The sequence below is a fragment of the Peromyscus maniculatus genome, chromosome 14 (genome assembly GCF_049852395.1).
Source record: "Peromyscus maniculatus bairdii isolate BWxNUB_F1_BW_parent chromosome 14, HU_Pman_BW_mat_3.1, whole genome shotgun sequence".
Lineage (NCBI taxonomy): Eukaryota > Metazoa > Chordata > Mammalia > Rodentia > Cricetidae > Peromyscus > Peromyscus maniculatus.
In genome coordinates this window covers 34,164,261-34,190,422 of record NC_134865.1, presented here as the reverse complement: position 1 = coordinate 34,190,422, position 26,162 = coordinate 34,164,261, and the positions used below count along the sequence as shown (strand labels likewise).

Genomic DNA, 26,162 nt, shown 5'->3' with positions numbered 1-26,162 from the left:
GGAACAAGACAAGGCTGTCCACTCTCCCCATATTTATTCAATATAGTACTAGAAGTTCTAGCTAGAGCAATAAGACAACAAAAGGAGATCAAAGGGATACAAATTGGCAAGGAAGAAGTCAAACTTTCACTATTTGCAGATGATATGATAGTATACATAAGTGACCCCAAAAACTCTACCAGGGAACTTCTACAGCTGATAAACTCCTTCAGTAAAGTGGCAGGATACAAGATCAACTCAAAAAAATCAGTAGCCCTCCTATACACAAATGATAAAAGGGCTGAGAAAGAAGTCAGAGAAACATCACCCTTTACAATAGCCACAAATAATATAAAATACCTTGGGATAACACTAACTAAACAAGTGAAAGACCTTTTTGATAAGAACTTTAAATCTCTAAAGAAAGAAATTGAAGAAGATATCAGAAAATGGAAGGATCTCCCATGCTCATGGATAGGTAGGATTAACATAGTAAAAATGGCAATCTTACCAAAAGCAATCTACAGATTCAATGCAATCCCCATCAAAATCCCAACACAATTCTTCACAGACTTGGAAAGAAAAATACTCAACTTTATATGGAAAAACAAAAGAGCCAGGATAGCTAAAAGAATCCTATACGATAAAGCAACCCTTGGAGGCATCACCATCCCGGACCTCAAACTCTACTATAGAGCTATAGTAATAAAAACAGCTTGGTACTGGTATAAAAACCGACATACGGACCAATGGAATCGAATTGAAGACCCTGACATTAATCCATGCACATATGAACACCTGGTTTTTGACAAAGGAGCCAAAACTATACAATGGAACAAAGAAAGTATCTTCAACAAATGGTGCTGGCATAACTGGGTGTCAATATGTAAAAGATTACAAATAGATCCATATCTGTCACCATGCACAAAACTCAAGTCCAAGTGGATCAAAGACCTAAACATAAATCCAGTTACACTAAACTTAATAGAAAAGAAGATAGGAAGCACTCTTGAACGCATTGGCACTGGAGACCATTTCCTAAATAAAACACCGACAGCACAGACCCTGAGCACAACCATTAATAAATGGGACCTCTCAAAACTGAGAAGCTTTTGCAGGGCAAAAGACACAGTCAATAAGACAAAAAGACAGCCAACAGATTGGGAAAAGATCTTCACCAACCCCACATCTGACAGAGGATTGATCTCCACAATATATAAAGAACTCAAGAAACTAGACATCAAAGCACTGAACAGTCCAATTAAAAAATGGGCTAAAGAGCTAAACAGAGAATTCACAAAACAAGAACTACAAATGGCTGAAAGACATTTAAAGAAATGCTCAACATCCTTAATCATCAGAGAAATGCAAATCAAAACGACTCTGAGATACCATCTTACACCTGTTAGAATGGCTAAGATCAAAAACACCAATGACAACCAATGTTGGAGAGGATGTGGAGCAAAGGGAACACTCCTCCACTGTTGGTGGGAATGTAAACTTGTACAACCACTGTGGAAATCAGTATGGCGGTTTCTCAGAAAATTAGGAATCGAACTACCTCAAGACCCAGCCATCCCACTCTTGGGCATATACCCAAAGAATGCTGATACATACCATAAAGATACATGCTCAGCTATGTTCATAGCAGCACTATTTGTAATAGCCAGAACCTGGAAACAACCTAGATGCCCATCAACGGAAGAATGGATGAAAAAAATGTGGTACATATACACAATGGAGTACTACTCAGCAGAGAAAAACAATGAAAGCATGAAATTTGCAGGCAAATGGATGGAACTAGAAAAAATCATCCTGAGTGAGGTAACCCAAACCCAGAAAGAAAGTTATGGCATGTACTCACTCATTGGTGGATTCTAGATATAAAATGAACAATCAGACCACAACCCATAGAACCATAGAGGCTATATATATAGCATGGAGGTCCCTAGGACGACTGTGGCATATAATAAATTTCAGTTTTACTCAATTATTGAAAAAAAAATAGCCAAATGAATGGAAACACATGAACTATGAACCAAAGGCTGAGGGGCTCCCAGCTGGATCAGGCCCTCTGAATAGGTGAGACAGTTGATTGGCTTGATCAGTTTGGGAGGCATCTAGGCAGTGGGACCAAGTCCTGTGCTCATTCCATGAGTTGGCTGTTTGAAACCAGGAACTTATGCAGGGACACTTGGCTTAGTCTGGGAGGAAGGGACTGGACCTCCCTGGACTGAGTCTACCAAGTTGATCACAGTCCTCGGGGGAGGACTTGTCCTGGAGGAGGTGGGAATGGAGGGTGGGCTGGGGGTAAGGGGAGGGCGTGGGAGGGGGGAGAATAGGGGAACCCATGGCTGATATGTAGAACTGAATGGTATTGTAAAATAAAAAATATATATCACAAAAAAAAAAAAAAACAATATTAAAAAAAAAAAAAAAAAAAAAAAAAAGATTTTTCCTCCATGTTGGAGGAAAATGGTACCCTACTTCTTTGGCCATACTCACTGTATCCAATTCTTACTTTCTAGAAATGACTTGTTTATGTTGTCATTTTATCTACTGGAGTTTTATTTTATTTGACTTTAACTGTGTGTGTGTGTGTGTGTGTGTGTGTGTGTGTGTGTGTGTGCGTGTGCGTGTTTTTACAGGATCTTATTCTATAGCCCAGGCTGACCTGGAACACATGATCCTCTTGTCTCAGCCTCCTGATACAGGAGTACATCATGCCCTGCCCTGAGAGAAGTTTTTGTTTTGTGTTTCTTTTAGTGTTGGAGATCAAACCAGCTTCAGGCATGCCTGGCAAGCACTGGCCCCTGGCATCGGATAGCCCTCCTGCTGGGATTAAATAGAATTGTGAAAGTCCATCAGGGATTGTGAGGATGAATTTCCACCTGTTACATGTTGCAATGCTTTTTCCAGTTTGTGTTTTAATTTTGATCCCATGCTGCGTTATACCTTTTGCTTTTATGTAGATAAATCTGTCCATGTTTCTTCTAGTATCACAGAACTTTACATTAACTCTATTTACCTAGTCCCTGTGTCCTTTGCTATGTGTGAAAAATAAATCTGCTTGGATGATGTTACATAAAGTAAGTGCCAATGAAGAAAACATAAGTGAAATTATCTGTAATATTTCTATGTGACCCCTTGGATGTGAATATAACCAAGACATTGAGAGTGTTCATTTCTGACTGGCAAAATTACAAATGATCTTCATTCCTTCTTAATATTTTTCCCATATCACAAAAAAGTCTACCCTTCATTGAGGAAACTGTCTTGTTTTGTTGGTAATAACAATGACAGCAAATTTTTTGTCCTTTTTACTGCACTGGATACTGGAGAAGGGCTTCAAGGTATCCTTTCACTATTATCGTACTATACCTCAGGTAGCACCGATGAGTGAGGATGAAAATTATGTTATTCACTGCATCAACATTGGAAACACGAAGTTAAAATGTAATATTGGAAATTAATTAGAAGCTACTCCACTCTACAGGTGACTTGTAGTTCTTATGGAAATCAAGTGTTCCCAAAGCTTACCGCATTTTAATCTCCTTTTCATTTTAACACAGTACCTGAGGGAAGTCTTTGAACTCGTTTTTGCCTTATTGGTAACTTGGGGTTCCAAGAGGCATCCACTCTTCCTCCAAATGCTATTGATTGAATGATATGAGTTTTTTTATGGTCAAAAATGGTAATCATGGATCTCCTCTCTTTCTCTGTAACTTCTAATAAAGACAAAAAAGAGATAGTATTTAGAATTCTAAATGAACAAGGCATACAGTGATTACAAAACAGATCTGAGCAACATGACTTGCCTGACTAGCCAAATGAGTGAGCTGTGGTTTAGGAGAGACCCTGCCTCGATATACAAGGAGGAGAGAGATCAAAGACGACAGCCAGTGTCAACCTCTGACCTTCACATACATGCACATGCACCAGCACATTCAAGTGTGCCCACATATGAGCATACACCTACACACAGAAATATATTTAACTTATGTATGATTATCTTGTTGAAACAGAGTTTATCAAGAGATTTCAGGGGTATTAATATAATCTCACAAGCACTCAGTAGATGTCCTCATGTCACACAGTGGAGCTCAATCATGTGGTCTAACACACTCCTGAGGCTCTAGCATGTATCAGCACATGACTGACGCGGCAACAGGAGGTTCCCTGCCCCTCACCACTGCTGGAGACAGTCAGGTCTTGATATATCCTCGTGGAAAGACTTCACACAGTAACAACCCATGAAGGTTATTCTGTAGACTTAGAAAGATAATGGAATAAGGAATAGATCACATTGTATTGAGGCTGAATTAGGCCTCAAAAATGAACAATGAGTATGGGTTGTGTTTATGTGATTTTACAAACCAAACATGATACTTTACATGAACAGATATGTATAAGAATTCACTGTTTAATAATATGAACTTACAGAATTTCAAAGAAGATAATTTTTATAATTTAAGACTCAAGAAATTTAGTGTAAATCATTTTTGAGGTAATAAACCAAAGTGTCAGGAGGTAAACAATTTGGCATCAGGAGCAGGAGAGCTGGCTCAGTGGTTAAGAACACTGGCTGCTCTTCCGGAGGCTCAGGTTCCATCCTCAGCACCCATACGGTGGCTCACAACCATCTGTAATGCCGGTAGCAGGGAATCCAACATCTTCTCGCCTCTATAGGCCTAAGGAAGACGTACGGTGGTGTGCAGACACACACGCAGGCAAACACATGTCCATATAACATAATGAACAAACAAAAAACCAGTTTGGCATCCACTGTGCTGATGTCCAAAGCCTGAGCTGAAGGAGGGAAGTGGTCCACCCACTGGGCAACCTGGTCCTCCTAGTGAAGGAGAGCAGACCTGAGTCCCTGAGCGAGCGCAGATTTCAGAGAGCTGACACGTCTTAGTGAGTAACAGAGCAGCTCCCGTTCACAGTTAGTTGGCAGTTTTTGATGAGGACAAATTCTCACAGGTGCCTTGCATTTTTTAAAGCACTGGTTTACAAGACAGATTCTAGATGTTTCTATGGGAAAGAGGAATCCTTACGCTTCCGGTCAAGTAGCTCCACTCCTGGAAGGTGGTAGATTATATACAAGCGGTATAAGTTGTATTGTGATAAAGGGTTTTGGTACAGACCTGCAAAGGAAGAATCCAAAATAAAATGTCAGTTTTCACAATAGTTCCTTTTTACCACATATTAAGATAGAAGATATAAGACTCGTGGACAGAAACAAGGATAATCACTGAGAGATGAGCAACTGTACCTATTGTCTAGCACACAGTCTCATCACGTATTTCCTTATTTAGAGCACCGCTGATTTCCTTATCTGTTGTATTCATTCATTCATTCATTCATTCATTCAAAGTTTTCAATTGTTACTACCCATCAGAAATAGTTCTAGCTTGACTCATATCTGGCACAAAAGAGGAAAACTTGGAATGTCCATAGGTAAGTTTGATGAAGAAGAACTAGACGCTAGCTCTATGAAAGTCTTAAGGCTGCTTTTCACAAAATACCACTTGGAATTGTTCTGGTCTCTGGAGTAATGGGGGGGGGGCGCTGTGGACTGGAGGGGAGGGAAGGCAGTGATGCAGTGCACTGTCCTAACAGGTTTCTTCCCGAGCCTCACTGTTGCTGTGCTCAGAGGATGCACATACCAGTGGCACCTAGAGATCTCAGGAGCAGAGCTGCACAGATGTGGATGCTGCATCTCATCTCACTTCCATCCGCAAGACTCGTGTGGCTAAGGGATGGGTGATGAACCTAATTCTGCATGACAGTGGTGGGGAGGAAGAGGCGGGTGGGAACAGTTTGGAAGATCCTGGTACTTCTGACGTAATCATCCCTCAAGAATTAGCACAGAGGGATTTTTAAAAATGCTTCAACTAGAAATTTTGAGTGTTTTATTTTATAGTGACTTATTTTGTCTGCTCATTTTCCATAACATTAAATGAGACTATTTAGACATATTGTAAAAAGAAGTTTTTGTGATTTCCAGTGTGGCATCTTCAAAATGCTTCTGAAAAACACGTAAAGCGGGGAACCACTAGATGGCAGTAGAGCAGAGAGCTCCAGCTCCTACACAGCCATGCCACTCAAGAAACGTGGTCCTTTACTCACTTGTTCAATTTCAGAGCACTGCTCCTAGACTCTCCATAAAACAGAGGATTTTAATAAATGGGTGACAATATCAAGCATCCAAAGCCCATAAGAACTGATCAACATTTAGAATGCATAGTTTGCAACATAAAGAAGGTTGGAGAGGCATGTTTGAAAAACAACAAACTCACTCAAAACTGAAGATAAACAATACCCGGATGTTATTCTCTGTCAGTAAAAGACATTGAGATGTGTGTTGTATCAACACAAGCTTTTCTGGCTAGTCAAATCCGTGCATGAGCTTTAAAGGGAGATGAAGTCAGTAAGGCAGAGACCTGCTGCACAGTAAACACGAGTTAATGGACAGGGAAGATGAAGGAAGATGTAGAGCCGGGGGACCAAACAAATGTGTGTATTGGGGGAAGTTAGAGGAAATGACAAAGAAAAAATTCCAGACCAGTCACACACACACACACACACACACACACACACACACACACACACACACACGGAACTTGAAGTGGAAACAAGTGGTTATCAGCATGGGAGAGGGGACTGCATGATCAACATTGAACGGATTTGAAAGGCAGATTTGAAAAGGCACACAATCACCAACTAGCCTAGGCAGGAGACCCCGGGGGGCGGGGGGTCCTCCTTTCTCTGCTGCCCCAGAGCTGGAATCACAGGCAGGCACCACCACTCTCCACAGTTTTCGATGGGTTCTGGGGACAGGGCTCAGATCTCATGCTTGTGGGATGAGCACTTGACAGAGCCACGGCTAACTTCACCTAACTAAATAAGCATCGAAATCAGCTCAGCACTGCATCGCTGGTGACCAAGGCAGCCAGGTAGCGAGGCCATGCACTCTCACTGAGGTTCATTCCATGCCATCTGAAAACAGAAACCATGGGGCAGAAAGGAGGAAAACAACAGCCACCTAGCCTCTGAGGACGTTTCTGAGAAAAACAGGTTGATCTGAGTAATTTGGAAGACATTTCACCATTCTTCTTCGCTTTTTTCCCCTAGCTCTTGCATTTTAGAAGGAAGGAAACTTATTTTTATCTCCCTTTCTCCCCACCTTCCACATTTATGCTAGTAACTATTAAACATTCTGGATTTATGCATTTTGGATGGCTGGTCCTAAAATTACCATAAATTAAGTTTCTGAGCTATGAAATCAGTTTCCTGTGTCTGAGTGTTCTGAAAGCTTTGTGTGATGTATGGGCACATTCCTGCAGCAGCTATGAGGCAAAATTGCTTACACTTTCGCTTTCAATAGGTTAATACTATTTAATCCCCCTCTCCCTCTAGGCTACTCACGGGGCACACCCCAGTGGCGCCAGCACTGTCTTGCTTATCTTAATTTGGAAGTCGGAGTCTAAGCAATTTACATTTACCCAATAATATATCAAAATGTCTCTGCCACCTTACTGCACCAACTTGAGTTAGATGAGTCACACGTGCGGAGTTCCTTAATGAGAGATGAGAGGAAGACAGAGAACGATAGAGTCATCTAAATAATTGGCTCCCAATGATTTAAAAAAAAAAAAAAAAGCAACTTTGAAAGGAGAACTTAAAAGTCATCATGGAAACAGACCCACACAGCCTTGTCTTTTTGGTTGTGAGCCTTGGCCTTTGTCAGCTGAGCCGTCTCTCCAGCCCAAAGACCCAAATATTCTCAAAACACTTTAGAAAAAAGTCGATGTAGACTGGGCTCAGAGCTGGGTGGCTATAGTCCTTGTCTAGTGTGAAGCTCCGAGTTCAGTCCTCAGCACTCCATAAAACAAGGTGTAGTAATATATACATAGAATCGAAGCCCAGTGAAGGTGGAGGCAGGAGGATCACAAGGTCAAGGTCATCCTTGGCTACATTTGGAGTTAGACATCAGCCTGGGCTACATGGGAGACCCTTTTTTTTCCCCCAAAGGGGAAAATAGCTGATACAATCAACAAAGAAACAACACATCTGTTTTAATAAATGGGGATAATGGTATGAGGGAATTAAAAACTCATACAGAGCATCACCCTGTGGAAGGAAGTTCAGCTTGCTAATCAGTGATCAGGCAGCTGGATTTTGAAGTCACACCAAGCTGGCTTGCCATCTCTCCGGTTAGCACTATCTGCTTCTAAGCAAGTTTGTGGGCTATCACTCAACACACCGAGTAAGGCAATCATCCTTGGGTTAGCAGGAAAACTGGGGTAGAGCGGAGATGGCCAGGGGAGCAGCAAAGCTTCTCTTCCTCACATAGGCATCCGGGGACGATCTGGGAGTTCTGCTGGCCTCATAGACTGTCTGGTTGGGAAGAGGCAGCCCAGCACCCCCAAGGGCGTTAGAGATGGACTGAGAAGAAGAGTCCCTGAGGCCCGCCTCCTTCGTAGCCTCCTTCTTCTCCTTGCCCTTTATCAACAGCTGAGAAGAGCACATTGCTGACAGCAAGAAGAGAGAATGCTGGAGGGCAGGGCCTGTGGAAGCACGGAGCCCCTCTAACACGGCTGCTCCCTCAAACTCCAACAGGGAGGTCTTGCCTGTGAGGAAATGGAAGTTGCTAAGTGGATTTAGTGAAATGGAGAAAGTTTGAGAGACGGCAGCAAAGTTTAAGAGCAAAGGAATGGGTTAAGTGCCGTATTGATGTTTTTCATTTGGTGTTGTGTGCTAGTTAGCTGTATGTCAACCTGATACAAGCTAGAGCTGTCTGAAAGGACACCTGAGCTGAGAAAGCACCTCCATCAGATCAGGATGTAGGCAAGCCTGCAGAGCATTTTCTTAACTCGTGATTGATGTGAGGGGGCCCAGACCACTGTGTCTGGGGACATTCCTGGGCTGGTGGTCCTGGGATATATAAGAAAGCAGGCTGAGCAAGCCATGTGGATGAAGCCGGTAAGAGCATTCCTCCATGTTCTCTGCATCAGCTCCTGCCTCCAGGTTCCTGCCCTGTTTGAGTTCCTGTCCCGACTTCCTCCAGGGATGAACAGAAATGTGGACATATAAGCCAATAAACCCTTTCCTTCCCAGCTTGCATTTGGCCATGGCGTTTCATGACAGCAGTAGAACTCTAACTAAGACATGCTGGTAAAAGAGCAGGCGACTGACAGGGAGAAGAACTCATTCCTGGTACAGCAGATCGAGACACGGGAGGATTCCCTTTTGCAGTTTGGAGAGCAGAAGCAAAGAGAAAGCCACAACTGCACAGGAGGGTGTGGAAAGGTAGACCTCCTGGAGAGCTGAGGTGGGGCCCTGCCTGGCCTGGAAGACAGGAATTCCAAGCAGCAGACCTCACACTCTGCTTCTGGCTTCAGGCCTCCCTGAGGCTCCCAGCCCTCCGTCTCCTGGGCAATTGCTGGCAATTTTTCTCATAAATGCCAGAGGAGGGTGCAGTGTTGAAATGGGATGGAGCCTTTCCCCTAGGCTGTTTTCTCACCCTCGGAAGAACTTACGATTGAAGTAGTAACACTTTAGATTTTTACATGGTTTTCTTACTTGAAAAGAGAAAAATTACAACATTTGAAAATGCATAGTTTTCTCATTTTAGGGAGCTGAGTCCATTCTAAGATGGCAAATGAGGCTTCTAAGAACCTAGTGTGAGGACATCACAGCACACATGTTATATGTCTGCTGAGTGCACACTTTCCTCATGAAATATCTGCAACCGGAATAGGGCATTTCCAGAAAGAGCTTTCTTTTTAACTGAATTCAAGGAAATGACGGCATGACAAGTTCCTCAGGTGGAACATGTTACTCTAACTTGGATGATGTCATCATGGTTTTAAGTAGAGGTGATTTTAACGGTCATGACCAGTAATAACATGGATGTTTTATTGCCAGACTGGCCTTTAAAGAACGTGGGTATTTTCTCCCTAACCCCGGCCTGACTCATGTGTGCTCATATGTACCCTTGACACCAGGACCTGGGTTGGATTTCAGGTACATTCAGCTCTGAACCAGGCATCCTGGTTCAATGCACAGCCCTGTTCCCTACAAAGGCCGACATTACATATTGTCCTCCAGATGTTGTTTTATAGCACAACTTTACTTAAGTGATTAAGTTTTACCTGCAGCAAATTGTACAAATAGTTTTTCACCAAGCTCCTTCATGAATCTAAATCATTAGTCTACAAGTTATAAAATTCTAAACCCAATAGAAACCCAAATCAGCCTTTTCTTCTACTTTAGGATCTGTTAATAAATACAGAATCAGATTGAATGAATCAATCAATCGATAAATGATCAATAAAACAAGGCGTAGATGTGTTCTAATACTAGTAATTTGATAAATCTCTGAACCTTGTATCTTCACCACTGAGGAGAGAATAAGTTTAACCTCATCATAGAATTGCTGTGAAAATTTAAATAGTATTGTAAGAAAACAGTTTCTTAACAGGAAGGACATCAGAAATATTACTATGATAATTATTGTTTAAAGCAGCAGTTGTATTGAGTCTATTTACCACTTAGAATTTCTAGACTCTAAGCAACTTCTTAATTATTTTATTTATATCCTACATATACAACAATTTGTTTTTCCTGTTTCAAAGTGGCATCAATGACAAGAACTTCTTCTTAAGAATTGCTTTGGAGAATTATCTCAGTGTTTGAAGAGATTCTGGGTGATAGCTATGAGCCCATTTTATAGAAGAACAGTGATAGTAAGAGGTCTAGCATAGACCTAGCATGGGCCTAGCATATTCCTTAAGCTGTGGAAACATTTGATTGACATGGGAGGATTAGATAAATAGGCAGGTCAATTCAAGACTCCGATGGAACATCAGAATTGGGAAAAATTTCTAAGGTAATCACTGACTTGCCAAGAACTTTATGTGATTTGGTGATTTTCACGATTTGGATTTTTAAAAGTCTACTTTGGTCCCATGAGTCATTTCCCCTTAAATACATGAGATGTTCCTGATGACAGAAAAAAGCTGCAGGAGCTTGAGTTCCTCTATGTGTTGATCTGATCAGAACATTTACCATCAACATTAGTTTACACAATTCTGAAAGACAAATAAGGAAATATGCCTGTGTCTTGACAAGCAGAGGTCTCCAGGCTCAGGTCTGCAAACCTCATTGGTCACGAGTCTTTCCACATGTGACACCTGGAATCCTCTGCCTTGTCTTGGAGCTGTGTGCATGTTTATTAACCTTTCAAGACTATAAGCACATTGAGAGGTGAACTTCGCTGATTATTTTTGATCTATTCCTACATATATACAGCAGTCAGTGCCATGCTGGGCACGACTCAACAGTTGTGAATGAAGGCTGTTTCTCAAACATGGGGAAACTTCAACGTTCTTTTTTGTCTGTTAATTTACTTTATTAATATACACCTCAATGTCACTTATACTTACCACTTAAGATGCATAGTTCATACATATTCAGTAGTGCAATGATTCGAATCACTCATTGTTATAATCAGTTTTAAAACATTTGATCACCCCAGAGAAACACATACCCCTTCCATTTCACCCATCACCCTGAATTCCCTCATCTCCCCAGCCCTGAGATGAAACCCACTTAAGAACATCTGCCTCTCGCCTCCACCTGTCCAGCTGTACCTGGTAGAGGTAGTTCCTATAAATGGAACAATGCAAGTGACTTGAGATGAAACCCCAAGAGTAGATTGGGACACACAGATCCCCACTTGTTAATTTTGCCATTTTCATCTTTCAGGACCTATCATTCTTCTAATAATTCTTTTCTACCTGTTGCTCGTTCAAAAGTATGTGTTAAAAAAAGAATAAAGTCTAGTCACATTCTAGAGAATGGGCTATGCGTTCCAGCAGCAAGCCGGCTTCCCTAAACTGGACTTCAGGAAGGAACATAGACATCCTGTGCGACCACTGTCTCAATCTACAGGCACAGGAGTGCAGTGCATACTTAGGGTCTTCAGGTCCTGCATCCCCTTCAGCTCCTTCACCGTAGCGTCAATGCTGGTTAGCTCATTGTGGTGCAACATAAGAATATGCAACGAGGGCAGATTATGCAGGCCTGAAACACAAAAGGGTTTGGGCTGAATTGCACTTTTTAAATTGACAAATATAAATAAGCATCTTTTCATAGTAAATAGATGTTGTAACTAAGCAAGAAAATGCATTATAGCTGTTAAAAAAGGAAATGCCTGGCAATGATATCCTGAACTATGGTCAAGCATGCGGCAATGAAAATTGTCTGTGATGTGGGCTGCGGAGTCATTTCTTGCTACTGTTGCTGCTTCAGTTGCTTTCCTGTGGCAACTATTTGGGTTGTTTAAATTTCATGTTTGAGTTATGTTCTCTCTGTTTGTTTTTTTTGCAATGTATGTGTCTGTACACGTAAACCAATGTTACTTAGAAATACAGTACATATCAAAGAACAGTTTCTCATTCATTCACTGCATCCTTTGCAAATTGCTTGGCTATTTGCAGAATGAGAATATATATATATATATATATATATATATATATATATATTCATTTCATTTTTGTTTTCCTGAATTTACCCCTGAGCTAAATTCCCAACCCCTTAATTCATTTTTTAACATAAATGAAAGTAGGGTGAATTCATGTGATAATCAAATTATAGTTAAATTGGAATGTTTCCTTCCTTGCCAGTATAAGAGCTTATCATGGGTGTTTGACATTTTGGTTCCGTGGTTATTTTATAGCCAAGTGCTTTCTCCAGCAATCCATCGTGTCTCCTGATCACGACCTGTCATACACTTTATACCTGGCCTGAAACTAACTGTCAGCATGGAGACTGCTATAAAATTAAGTCAGTGGAAGCAGGGACTTGGCTAATAAAACCCCAGCAAATAAAGAATTTTAAGACAACGTATAGTTTTTATATTTATTCTTACTCCTAAATGCTGTTAAAGTTAGGTTCCACAGCAGCTAGTTTGTGTACAACTATAGTAGAATGGTAGTGCTGTAAAAAAATACTGCTTTTAAATTTTGAGTAAGACATATCATATTGAACTAAAAAGTGGTCTAACATATTTTTAAAAATTAAATGCACAAATGGTGATTTAAATAATTACATATTTTAGTAGACATGATGAAAGAGTTTTATATGTTCTTAGCAATCATTATAGTTAAGTTATTATTTAATTGAAAATCATTTAATCAAGAAAGTAAGTTTGGAACATACCTTCTATCTCAAATATTGCATTGTTGTTTAGATACAGTTCTGTCAGACAATAGTTTCTAGTTAAAAATGCTATCCCTTGCAGCTGAAAATGAAAAATGATACATTTGTAATCCTAAGACAATGGAAGTACGGCTTTTAACAACCATTATTACTGTGGTCTTTTGGACTGGGCTACAAGTTGTACCTGAAACACTTTTTGTCACAGCTGTGTGATAGAAAGGGTGTTTTCAAGCAACTTAACAACAAAGTTTTCTGAGCACATCTGGGCCAAACAATCACCTGGCTTTCAGAGCCACTGTCACCTGGCCTGAGGTTTTCTTTCTACCCAGTTGTGTCCCGGATGGTCGCCGGTCTTCCACACACCAAGCCTTCCTCTGTTACTGTGAGCCAAGGGCTCTCTAAGATAATGCAGGGCCACGTCTACATCTGTGGGCTCCATAGTTTCCCTTTGCCCCCACAGCCTTTCTTCCCGGTACACTTCTGATCACGTGTAAGGTTCAGATACATTTTCACATTCTTTTGAGATTTTTATGAAATCATTCTTTGACCTTCCGGCATCTCCCAACTGGTCCAGAACTTCTTAGTAATGGCCCAATGCTAAGCTTTCTTTTTTCCCTGCTCTATAGAACACCTCTTCTGCTGTGTCAATGTCTTTTGCATCCACAGAAGCAGAGGCCTCTGAGCCCTAAATAAAGGAGGAAACTCTGCTAAGCAGGGCTGGTGCTGACAGCTAGAGCAGGAGCCACAGCCACAGCTACAGGCACAGCCACAGGCACAGCCACAGCTAGAACAGGAGCCAGAGCCAGAGCCAGAGCCAGAGCCACAGCCACAGCTAGCCCAGGAGCCACAGCCACAGCCACAGCCACAGCTAGCCCAGGAGCCACAGCCACAGCCACAGCTAGCCCAGGAGCCACAGCCACAGCTAGCCCAGGAGCCACGGCCACAGCTAGCCCAGGAGCCATGGCCATAGCTAGCCCAGGAGCCACAGCCACAGCCACAGCTAGCCCAGGAGCCACAGTCACAGCCACAGCTAGCCCAGGAGCCACGGCCACAGCTAGCCCAGGAGCCATGGCCACAGCTAGCCCAGGAGCCACAGCCACAGCCACAGCTAGCACAGGAGCCACAGCCACAGCTAGCCCAGGAGCCACGGCCACGGCTAGCCCAGGAGCCACAGCCACAGCTAGCCCAGGAGCCACGGCCACAGCTAGCCCAGGAGCCATGGCCACAGCTAGCCCAGGAGCCACAGCCACAGCTAGCCCAGGAGCCACAGCCACAGCTAGAACAGGAGCCACAGCCACAGCTAGCCCAGGAGCCACAGCCACAGCTAGAACAGGAGCCACAGCCACAGCTAGCCCAGAAGCCACAGCATGGCCCCAGTCCTTCCGTTCCTCTGTTCTTTGTTCAGTTTCCCGTGAGTCTCATCTTCCTGACCATGTCCACATTTAACTAGTACAGTGAATCGTTCCAGTTCTCCAATTGTGTGTCTTCTTCCTTAAGGAAAGGAGCCATGTCCTTCCATTCTCCTTCCCACAGCCATGTCCTTCTAACATTAGGTTGAATGCGCATCTTACTTCGTGTGTGCATATTCATGTGTGTATGTTTGGGTGTGTGTCCGGATGCACACGTAGAAATCAGAGAACATGCTGTGATGTCACTTCTTACTTCTACCTTGCTTGAGATAGTCTCTTTTTGTTCACTGTTGTGTTTGCTAGTCTATCAGTCCTGTAAACTTCTGGGGGTTCTGTCTCTGCCTCCCATCTCACCACAAGAGCACCGAGATTACAGATGTCCAGGTTTGTGTGGGTTTGAGGGATTCAAAGTCAGGTCCTCATGCACTCACAGCTAGCAATTTATCCACTACCACATGAGTGCTGGGAATAAAACCCAGGTCCTCTGCAAGAGCAACAAGTGCTCTAAACCACTGGGCCATCACTCTAGCCCCTCTCTGCCAGCCCATATCTTATTTTAAGATTTGTTTCAAATGTCAAAAGTCAAAAATCCTCCTGAAAATGTCTCAGGTGCACTGTTAAGTGCTATATATGTGCATACATACATACATACATACATACACACGTGTGAGTGATATGGGCACTCAGTGCTAAGACACGTCAGAAGGCCTCCCTTATGTCACCGCAAAGGGAACACCACTATGCTAGAAATCTTGTTTTAATTTTCTCACACTTTAATTAGTTTATTTTTGTGCATATGTATGGGTGCATGTCTGGGGGTCAGAGGACAATTTGCAGAAGTTGCTTCTCTCCTTCTACTTTGTGGTTCCTGGGGCTTGAGCTCAGGTCATCAGGCTTAGTGGCAGGTGCCCTTACCCTCCGAGCTGCGTCATTAGCCCCAACTCTGCAATCTCAAAAAAAAAAAAAAATTCACTTCTTTGTTTGAATTATGGTGAGACACAGTAGAGCACAGGCAGAGGAAGATATATTCTAAGAGTAGCTGATAATTAAATTTTAGAGTATTTGCTTTACTGCTCAATATAGGACTATAAATATAAAATGCTAGGGAGAGGATCCTCATGAAATAATTACTGATCAAGTTTCACATTTTTTTTTTTTTTTGGTTTTTCAAGACAGGGTTTCTCTGTGTAGCTTTGCACCTGTCCTGGAACTCACTTTGGAGACCAGGCTGGCCTCGAACTCACAGAGATCCGCCTGGCTCTGCCTCCCTAGTCACATGGTTTTTAAATATAGACAAACTTGATCATGAATATAAACTTATTTTTCTAAAGCTGGAATCTGTTATTATTGTTAAGAAGACCTGTTTTATAATTTGATGGATAGTCAGTTATACAGATGCCAAACCAGCAGTCTTGGAGCATTTTATTGAAAGTGAGTGTCCCTTTCATAGTTCAGCAAAGCCATTTTCAGGTTGCATCCAAAGGATGAAGGCTACATTGACAAATTTTCTTCAACTTCTTCTATTGGCAGTGCTCACAATTTATGATGCCATAATAGGCACAGATACTGCTCATCTCATCTCCCAGGCTTATCTCCACCAAATCATGAGAGATCACTCTAACGCTGCCACAGCTTCACAAAGGTCAGGGGTGCTGTAGGTTGGTCTGTATGTCAAATTACTCTGATTGGTCAATAAATAAAACACTGATTGGCCAGTGGCTAGGCAGGAAGTATAGGCGGGACTAACAGAGAGGAGAAAAGAAAGAACAGGAAGGCGGAAGGGGTCACTGCCGGACACTGCCAGGACAAGCAGCATGTGAAGATGCCGGTAAGCCATGAAGCACATGGCAAGGTATAGATTTATGGAAATGGATTAATTTAAGCTATAAGAACAGTTAGCAAGAAGCCTGCCACGGCCATATAGTTTGTATGCAATATAAGTCTCTGTGTTTACTTGTTTGGGTCTGAGCGGCTGGGGGACTGTTAGGTGACAGAGATTTGTCCTGACTGTGGGCCAGGCAGGAAAACTCTAGCTACACCCGGGGAAGTATGACTTCCCAAGGTAGGAAGAACCATCCCAAGTAGTGAAGGAAGTTCCCCTTGACTGCCTGTCCCTTTGTGCTTTTCCTACTGGCTTCCAGCAGGAATCCACTGCCTCTGTCCTGTTCCCTCACCGTGCCCTGCTCTAATAGTAACCACCAGCATGGGAAACTCACACTGCACTAACTGTGATGCTTTCCTGTCACTCCCGCATACATGTTTACAGCCATTTCTGAAGAGTGGAGGCTCCTTTCTCTTACATTAGGAAGGATGCTGTCGACCCTGGTAGTGTCACCTCAGATCTAGACTCCTAGTTTTCCCAGGATATTAACATTTATGGGCCACGATTATTGCAATATAAAGACTGTTCTCTGTGTTGAGGTAAGGGGGATGAGGTGGGAAGGAAAGAAACCAGGGCAGATCATGATGACACTGAGAAACTCTTAAAGACATGCAGCAGAAGAGCACCATCATCCAACTTGATGTCAGAAAGGAAATGTCAAGATAAAACTCTGTTTTGGCAGGAGATAAGTCAGGAAGGCATTACTGTAATTCAGGAGAACATATAGGATCCTGAAGTAAACTAATGGGGATGGAAGAAAATGAGATGGTTCCAAGGTATAATTCATGTAATTTAAATTATACGGAAACTTAGCAGGTTGTTAAAGCCAGAAACAGAATGAGAAAATTATGATACTCAAGTCATTATTAAAATAAAATGGTAACACAGCTACCCATTAAAAATCTACATTTTCCTTTCTAAAGAAGAATCTTATGGTGGTACAATTTATATTTAGTGCAACATTCACAAATCATGGACCTTAATTCAAAGCTTGGCATTATATACATTACATTATTAAGCAAGTAATTTTTCTTTGTTTATTTAACCATTATTATTAATTCATTTGAGCTCTTGAATGTAAAGTACTTCTAGGAAGCTGCTGGGGAAGATGAAGACCAGTATGAATCAAAAATGAAGCAATCACACTCTAGAACAGTGGTTCTAGAGCAAGGTTGCTCCATCTTTGCTACTGCTGGGCATTTGGATGAGTCTTGGCTGGTTACGGCTTGGGGCAACCTGGACACAGAAGTACACACAGTAGCATCCCTAGCCCATAACTGGTAGATGCCCATAGCACACACTTTCCAATGTGACAATGAAAACCCTCTGAACAGCCGGGCAGTGGTGGTGCCTGCCTTTAATCCCAGCACTCGAGAGGCAGAGGCAGGTGGATCTCTATGAGTTCGAGGCCAGCATGGGCGACAGAGCAAGTTCCAGGAAAGGCGCAAAGCTACACAGAGAAACCCTGTCTTGAAAGACTAAACAAACTAACTAACAAACAAAGAAAAAAACACAAAAAAAAAAACCCTTTGAACAACATCAAACACCCAAAAGAAGGGAAATAAACAGCTGAGAGTTGAGGGCTGGTGACTTAGGGCCAAGGAGAAGAGAGAAACAGAATATGGCACTGGAGAGGTGCTCCTTAGTAGTTAAGAGCACTAACTGCTCTAGCAGAAGATCTGGGTTTGGGTCCCAGTACCTACACAGTGCCTCACAACTGCATGTAAACCCAATTCTAGAGGATCTGATACCCTCTTCAGATATTTGCAAGTTAATGCACACATGTGGTGCACACACATACACTGAGGCACACACATACACATGACATAAATATTTCAGAAAGAGGACACTCATTGCTTATTACAGGTAAGGCGTTAAGCCAGATGCTTTTGCAGGTATTTTCTAGTATGATCCTCCAGAAAGGACTATATTATTTATTTTATGTTATTTATTTTCTCTACCATCTCTCCAGGAGGAAACTAAACCTCAAAAAAGTTAAACAACTTTCTGAACGTATAAATAGCAAAGTGAAGATTCAGATCTAAGCCTGACTGATGACCCAGCCAAGCACTGTCAAGCGTCAGGCTCTTTAACTTGGTGGTACTTCTGTATAAATGACCTATCATTCATACAGTCATTTGCTTGTAAATTAGGTTGAGGCATGAAAATATTCTATAAATTAATTTATTTCTTGTATTTTAGCCATCACCTCCCAAGACGTCTAAATGTATCTCAAAATACTTGACCTGAAATACAAAGAAACAGAAGAATGTAGAATCCTCTCTTTCATGTACGTATAATAATGAAAAGATTGGCTTCCAAAGTGTTGTGTGATTGTAAAATAAGACCACAAGACTTTTGACTTGTCAGGTGACCTCCAAATCACACAGTCAAAACTTTCAGTAGATTAGATTTGGACCTCAACACAATATGTATATGATGAGCTCACATCAGTTCCAGATGTGAAAAGCTGAAAGCTTGTTCTATGCTCTCAGCACTTCCCACATACTAATAAAAGTCCTAGAACAAAAAGAAGAGGAAAAAATGAAGTTATCTTTATATGCTGATGACAGAATATTAAATGTAGAAGTACTGAAGACCACCCCTAAGAAAACCCTATTAAACTGGTTTATTATGTACATGTGTAAAGATGTTATATTGAAATCCAGCATTATGTATAATTAATATATACTGATAAAACATTTAAAAAATCTGTTAGGACTGATCAATGGGTTAAATAAAGTCATAAGACACAAAATAAGCACACAAAATTAGTTGTACTTCTAGATGTTAATAAGGCTGGGGATGTGGCTCAGTAGTAGAATATTTGCCTGGCATGGACAGGGCCCCAAGGTCAATCCCCAGCATTACAAGAAAATGAGACAAAACTCAACATCTATTTAACAATAAGAAATGATACCAGAGGGAGATTAAGAAAATAATAGTATTTATAGTAGTAATAACAATAAGAATATTTATATGTAATTTTAATTTTTAAATTTAATTTTTGCCTATTTAGAGGCAAAAAAAACCCACCCCGTTTTATAAATAAATAGAAAGACATGCCATGTCCATGCCTTAAAATTAATGTAAAAATGTCCATACTACCCAAAGCAATGCAATTTCAATCAGTTTTCCAATGACACTTTTTAAAAACAGAGAAAAATATCATTAAATTCACATGTACCCACAAAAGTCCCTAAATAGCCAAAATCTCTTGAACAAAAGCAATAAAACCAGATCCATTTTACTCCCTGATTTTAAAACAGTATAGAGAACAACTGTCACCAACATAAAATGAGAAACACTGAGCAATAAAGCCATCCCAGAAACAAATCCATATGTTTGTCAATTGATATTTTAAAATTATTTTTTATTTTAAATGTGTGAATGTTTTGCCTGCATGCCTGTTCACCACCTGCATGTAGTACCCCAGAGCCCCAAAGGGAGCATCAGATCCCCTCGAGCTGGAGTTACAGAGAGTTGTGAGCCACCATGTGGGTGCTGAGAATCTGACTCTGGCCCTCTGGAAGAGAAGCCAGTGCTCTTAACTGCCAAAGCTGTTTTCCAGCTTCTCAGCTGTTTTTTGAGATGGCACCAAGAACACACATAGACAAAGGGTAGTCCCCTCTGTAAATGTTTTTGGAAAAAGTGGCTGTTCACATGTAGAAGAATGGGATTTAGATCCTCATCTCATGCTGTATGAAAAAAATCATTTCATAATAAAGTTATAAGATCTAAAGGTAACACAACTAGAAGAAAACACAGAAAGAGCCACATACATTGATCTGGCAATGGATTTTTGGTATAATTCTCAAAGCACAAGTAACAGGAGCAAAAAAAGACGAAAGACAGGGCAGTAAACTAAAAAGCTTCACTATGACAAAGAAATACCGAACAACTTGAAGAAACAGCCCACAGAATGGGAGGAGACATCTGCAAATCATATATCCAATGAAAGATTAATAGGTAAAGCATGTTAGGAACCAAGAAAAGAAAAAGAAACAAAAGCCAGAGCAGGTAAACAGCTGGACTGAAAATGGGCAAAGGAGAGTGGCTGTGGGAGCCCGGCCCCTGGAGCTCTACGGGAGGCGCCAAGCTCCTCCGATTCCCCTCCGCTGCGGTGCATTCTGGGCAGGCAGTGGATCAGAAAGCCCAGGATGGGGCGTGGGTGTGGTGGGAGCTGGGGAGGGTGGGGGCCAGGAAGAGAACCGCTCTTGGCTGAGCACACCTGCATGGCAAGGGAGCAGGGGCAATGCCATGCCAGAGACAGGCATTAGAAGCCTTCGAGGTGGCCACCTAGTGTCCCCTCAACCCACCTCTGCATAGAGACATTGCAGATTGGCTCAGCCATCTCAGTTGTCTCCAAGAAATCAGCCTAACCCAGAGCCGTCACACTTCAAGCTTATAGATAGCAGATTGCTCTGTTCTTACCCAGTCATGGAGCTGAAAAAAAAAAAAAAAAGGAATTTACCTAACAGTGTGCACAATTGGACCTGAGTCTCATTAATACAAATACCAGCTCTAGGTGTTTCATAGAGAAAAACAAAATGGACAAAGGACCTGGCCAGACATTGATGAAAAGAAGATCATAAACATGGCTAACAGGTACATACAAAAATATTCTCTCATGATTAAACTTTAGGGAAATACCAACTAAAATCACAATGTTATATCGCCTCACATGTCAAAATAGCTTTTTATCAAAAAAGATGAGTGATAAATGCTCATAAGGATATGCAGGAAACAGAAAAAGGAATTCTGCACATTGTTGGTAGGAAAATGAATTAGTTATTGCCATGGAAAATGGTATAGATTTTCCTTGATGAACTACTGTATCACCTGCCACAACTTCCGCTGCTTAATGATTGAGCTGGCACAGGCAATGGGGATGAAGTCCCTACAGACTCACGCACAGGAGGCTGGGATCTGGGGGAACGTCTGCTCTGATGAGGACTCACTAGTGGGGGCGGGGAGGGGGGATGGTGGAGAAGGCATTGTCTACTTCACACTGAAGGAAGGTTCTGGTGGGATGTGTGCTCTGATGGGGACTCACTGTCAGAGGAAATGCTGGGGAATATTATTTTAAGATGGGTTATGTTTGTTTATGTTGCATTTGTTTAACTCTGAAGCTGTGTTACTGTGCCTGTCTAAAATACCTGGTGGACTAATAAAGAGATGAACACCCAATAGTGAGGCAGGAGAAAGAAATAGGTGGATCTGGCAGGCAGAGAGGATAAATAGGAGGAGAAATCTGGGAGGAGAGATCTAGGAGCCAGAGAAGGAGGGGGACTTCAGGGGCCAGCCACCGAGCTACACAGCAAGCCATGGAGTAAGAGTAAGATTTACAGAAGTAAGAGAACAGGAAAAGCCCAGAGGCAAGATAGATGGGTTAAGTTTAAGTTAAGAAAAGTTAAAGTTAAAAAAAGAAATAAGCCAAACTAAGGCCGTGCATTCTTAATTAAGAATAAGCCTCTGCTTGTGATTTATTTGGGAGCTGGGTGGTGGGCCCCCAAAAGAACACAAACAAACAACAGGGAAAACTGCTGTTTATTATACACTGAGGGAGGAGGCAGCTTATAGAATCTCGGGGTATCTGTAGATAAGCACTCACTGGCTGAACTCATGCAGGAGGAGGCAGCCGAGGTTGTTACTTTCTGCATATGTCAACATCCCAACTCTAACTGGGAGAATATCTTGCCATCCCCCTAAGCCTGGCCTGGGACAAGTCTTGGCATTCTCATGGGTCTGAGGCACTGGGGTCCTTGGAATGGCCATGCTCATGTCAATAACACATATTCACTCAGATATCACTCCATAAGATATCTCCAAAGGAGTTGAGATGAGCATTTTGAGGGATAGCTGCACTCCTATTTTTACGGCAGTATTATTCACAATAACCAAGATATGAAACCCAACTCTCAATGGGTGGATGGATAAAGAATGGTATACTAGTCAGTCTTTAAGAAGAAAGGAAACCTGTATTTTGACAACACAGAGGAGCCTTGGGAGCCATTATTCTAAGTAAAACAAGCCAGGCACAGAAAGACAAGTACCCTATGATCTTGCTTATATGTGGGTAATATACAGAAGCTGAATCTGTAATGCAGAAAGATGGGTATGTAGAGTCTGAGAAGGGAGGGAATCAGGAGTTATTGATAAAAGGTTACTTTGTTTCAGATAGAACAGACTGTCAATGGTCAACAGTGTACTGTATGTTTCATAATAACAGTTTCAAATGCTTCACATAAAAACGACAGGTGACTAAGATGATGAGTATATCAAATTAGCATGATTTAATGATGCTGTATACATACATAAGAATATCACATAGTACTCCAGAACTGGTAGTGATGTATAAAGAGAGAATTAAGTAAACGTTCTGTTTCTTATGTGTCCAGTCTATCAGTAGGCCCTAACTGTCCTGCCACACAGAGAGAAGAGAACAGATCAGACCAGACCAGACCAGACTAGACCAGACCAGACCAGAGCCATAGCATAGCAGACCAAACGAGACCAGAGCAGACCAGATGAGAACACAACAGACCAGAATGGAACGGATGAGAACAGAACAAAACAGACCAGAGCAGAAAAGAACAGACCAGACCAGACCAGATCAGACCAGAACAAAAGAGTAGAATGGAATGGAACAGAGCAGGGCAGAAGAGTTCCAAGGCAGTTAAACAAGAGACACCTGGTAGAGCTAGAGGTAGGTAATTCCGACCCCAAAGATTATGCTCTGTCGATTACTGACAAGTTGCAGCCCATTTTCTCCAGCTTGGATTTCAAAGCCCTGATACTCAAAGTCTTTCCCTTGGGGCAGGGGATTGCTGAAGGCTTTCCTGAGGATTCTGACCTTAGGAGAAGAGACTCATGCATCACAATACTGGGGTTCCCTTAAATTCTGCCCTGCAGACAGTCCTACAGAGAGGTTTGCATTGACAAGTCCAAACCATACATACTTACACTTCCAATCAACATTTAGACTTTCATCCCTTTTCTTTTATTGAGACACAGTCTTATTGTACAGCTCTGGCTGGCCTGGAACTTGCCATGTAGATCTCAAAATCATGGAGATTCACCTGCCTCCCTCTTCTCCCTTTGCCTCTGGCTGCTGGGATTAAAGGCATGCACTACTATGCACAGTAGATTTTTTATCTTAAATGTTTTTTTAATTTGTGTGTGTGTGAGAGAGAGACTGTGTACATATTTATGTGCACCTGGTACATGCAGATGCCCAATGGAGGCTGGAAGAGGTCATTGGATGCCATGTACCTGGAATCATAGGCAGCTGTAAGCCATCAGATGTGCGTGCTTGGAACTGCACCTAGGTGTCCCGCAAGAGCAGTGGGTGTTCTTAAGCATGGAGTCATCTCTCCAGCCTTTAGACTTTCATCTTATAATACAGCCAGTTTGTCAAATTCTGACATAAGAGATTAAAAGAAATACACAGAAATAAGTTTAACTTAGAGATAATAGATAGATCATTAACAACAGCAGCGATAATTCCACCATCATTCCCATGCTAGAAGGTATGGGAGGAGATTTTCGTCTTTGAAACAAAGAAAACATGAAATGGTCTATATGTAAGGCTGAGATGCTCAGAGGGTTAAGGCACTTGCTGCCAAGCATGTCAGCCTGTTCTTGATCCCTGGGGCCAACACAGTGGAAGGAGAGACCCAACTCCTGCAAGCTACCCTCCGACCTTCACAGGAACCATGGTACAGGTGTGCCTGCCCCACCCCCAAATAAGTAAATTAAAATGTAATAAACATTTTAGTAGCCTCACACCTTTTAGGACAAATGTTATAAAAACTGAAACATGTTGTCAAGGACATGGAAGAGCTGGGTCTCTGCTGCACTGTTTGGGACACCGCAAGTGTGACTGCTGTGGGGGCATCCCCGCACTCTGGTCAGCAATTCACTCCTCGGTATGGGTCCAAAAGAACAAAATCAGGGTCTCAAAGAGTTACCACACACTCCCACATTCACTCCTGCATTATTCAAAATAGCTCAGGGGTGAAAAAAAAACCCAAATGTCCACTGACAGGAGAAGGGATTAAAGAAAATCTGTAGTTTACATACAATGTCATACATACATACATTAGTCTTAGAATACACAGAAATCCTCTAACGTGACATGTCAGTACTTGGAAGACACCATGCTAAGTGAAAGAAGACAATCCTGAAGGGATGGAGACAGTAAAATTTTACTCATGAAGTTTCTAAAGTAGCCAAGCTCCTAGAAGCAGAAAGTGGAGATCAATGATTGTGGCCAGGAGGAAAGGAAACAGGAAAGTCACTGATGGGTCTGCATAAGTTCTAGAACCCTGCTGTGAGATATGGTACCTGTAGTACATTTAAATATTTGACTAGGAGGTAAATCTCATGTTATCTGTTCTTTCCCCCAAACAAGCAAACACAACCCACAGGGCTCCTGGAATCTCAAGTGAGGCATATTTTGGTTCCGGCAATGGTTTCATGGATGCATGTATTTGTTCAAAGTTACCGAGTTGCACATTTTTAATGTATGCAGTTATTTGTGTATCAGTTACACTTTCATATGTTAAAAATATGGGCTGGAGAGATGGCTCAGTTAGGATCACTTACTGCTCTTACAGAAGACTAGAGTTTGGTTCTGGGTACCCGTATCTGACAGCTCATAACTTCATCTCTGCTGGCCTCAGCCAGCATGGCACACATGTGTGCATACACATACATATAAACACATTAAACTAAAGTGAATCTAATCATATGAGGGTAATATAAAAGATGCATCTTTTACATAAAACATACACAGATATATAGTTTTACTGGATTACATATAAAAAGGTATATATAAAATGCACATTTAGGGGCTGGGGATGAACTCCAGTGAGTAGAACATTTGCCTTACATGTGCAACACACGAAGTTTGAGGTCAGTGCTGCATACAATTGGGTGTGCAATGGTGGTCAGTTGTTACATGAGAGCCTGTTTTTAGGTTTGTTTGTTTGTTTTCGAGACAGGGTTTCTCTGTGTAGTTTTGGTGCCTATCCTGGATCTCTCTCTGTAGACCAGGCTGGCCTTGAACTCACAGAGATCCACCTGTCTCTGCCTCCTGAGTGCTGGGATTAAAGGCATGTGCCACCACCACCTGGCAAGACCCTGTTTTTTTTTTTTAAAAAAAAATAGAAATATCAACAAGAAAATAAATAAACATTTAGATTAAAAGAGCACTTGAAAATTAAAAATTTGAAAGCAGCCTTTAAGAACATAATGGGGGCCTGGGAAAGCAAGATGAAGGTGTTGGAATTCCTAGCCACTTCCCCATGACCATGCACGCACTGGCAAGCTGCTTAGTCATCCCAGGGCCTTCCGGCCTGTGCAATCGGTGTGCTGTGTGATCATGTAATCTACGTTCAGGGGTGGTGCAGCCAGGTAAGGCCATATGCGCATGTGCCGGGAGGGGAATCTACAATAGCGGGTCCCACGCATCCCTCTGCCCCTTCTTCCTGCAGGATCCTCCCCACAGGCCTGTCACATCCCTTCTGTTCCCCTCCCTTCACAAACTCTTATAGTGGGTTTGGTTGTGCCTCGTGGCTTTCCTCACATGGTAAATAGCTCCACTTAATGAATAATGGAAGGACTGTAGGAAGAAGAGCAAAGTGTGAAGAACAAAA

At 42.0% G+C, this 26,162-nt stretch overlaps 1 protein-coding gene across 6 annotated transcripts in view; it reads right to left on the bottom strand.

Annotated features, from left to right (window-relative positions):
* The window catches only part of Lrrc72 (leucine rich repeat containing 72), a 53,300-nt gene that overhangs the window by 8,001 nt on the left and 19,137 nt on the right, over positions 1–26,162 (bottom strand). For 3 of the 6 annotated variants that reach the window (XM_042260705.1, XM_042260706.2, XM_076550763.1), the window contains 3 exons: positions 11,962–12,072; positions 5,037–5,126; positions 3,555–3,707 (listed from right to left, as the gene is read on the bottom strand). In XM_042260705.1, coding sequence (XP_042116639.1) covers positions 3,555–3,707; positions 5,037–5,126; positions 11,962–12,072 — 354 coding nt within the window. Of the gene's footprint in view, positions 1–3,554; positions 3,708–5,036; positions 5,127–11,961; positions 12,073–13,209; positions 13,292–20,819; positions 20,915–26,162 lie in introns of those variants that run through there. The other 3 variants (XM_006983943.3, XM_042260707.2, XM_076550762.1) reach the window with 2 other exon arrangements.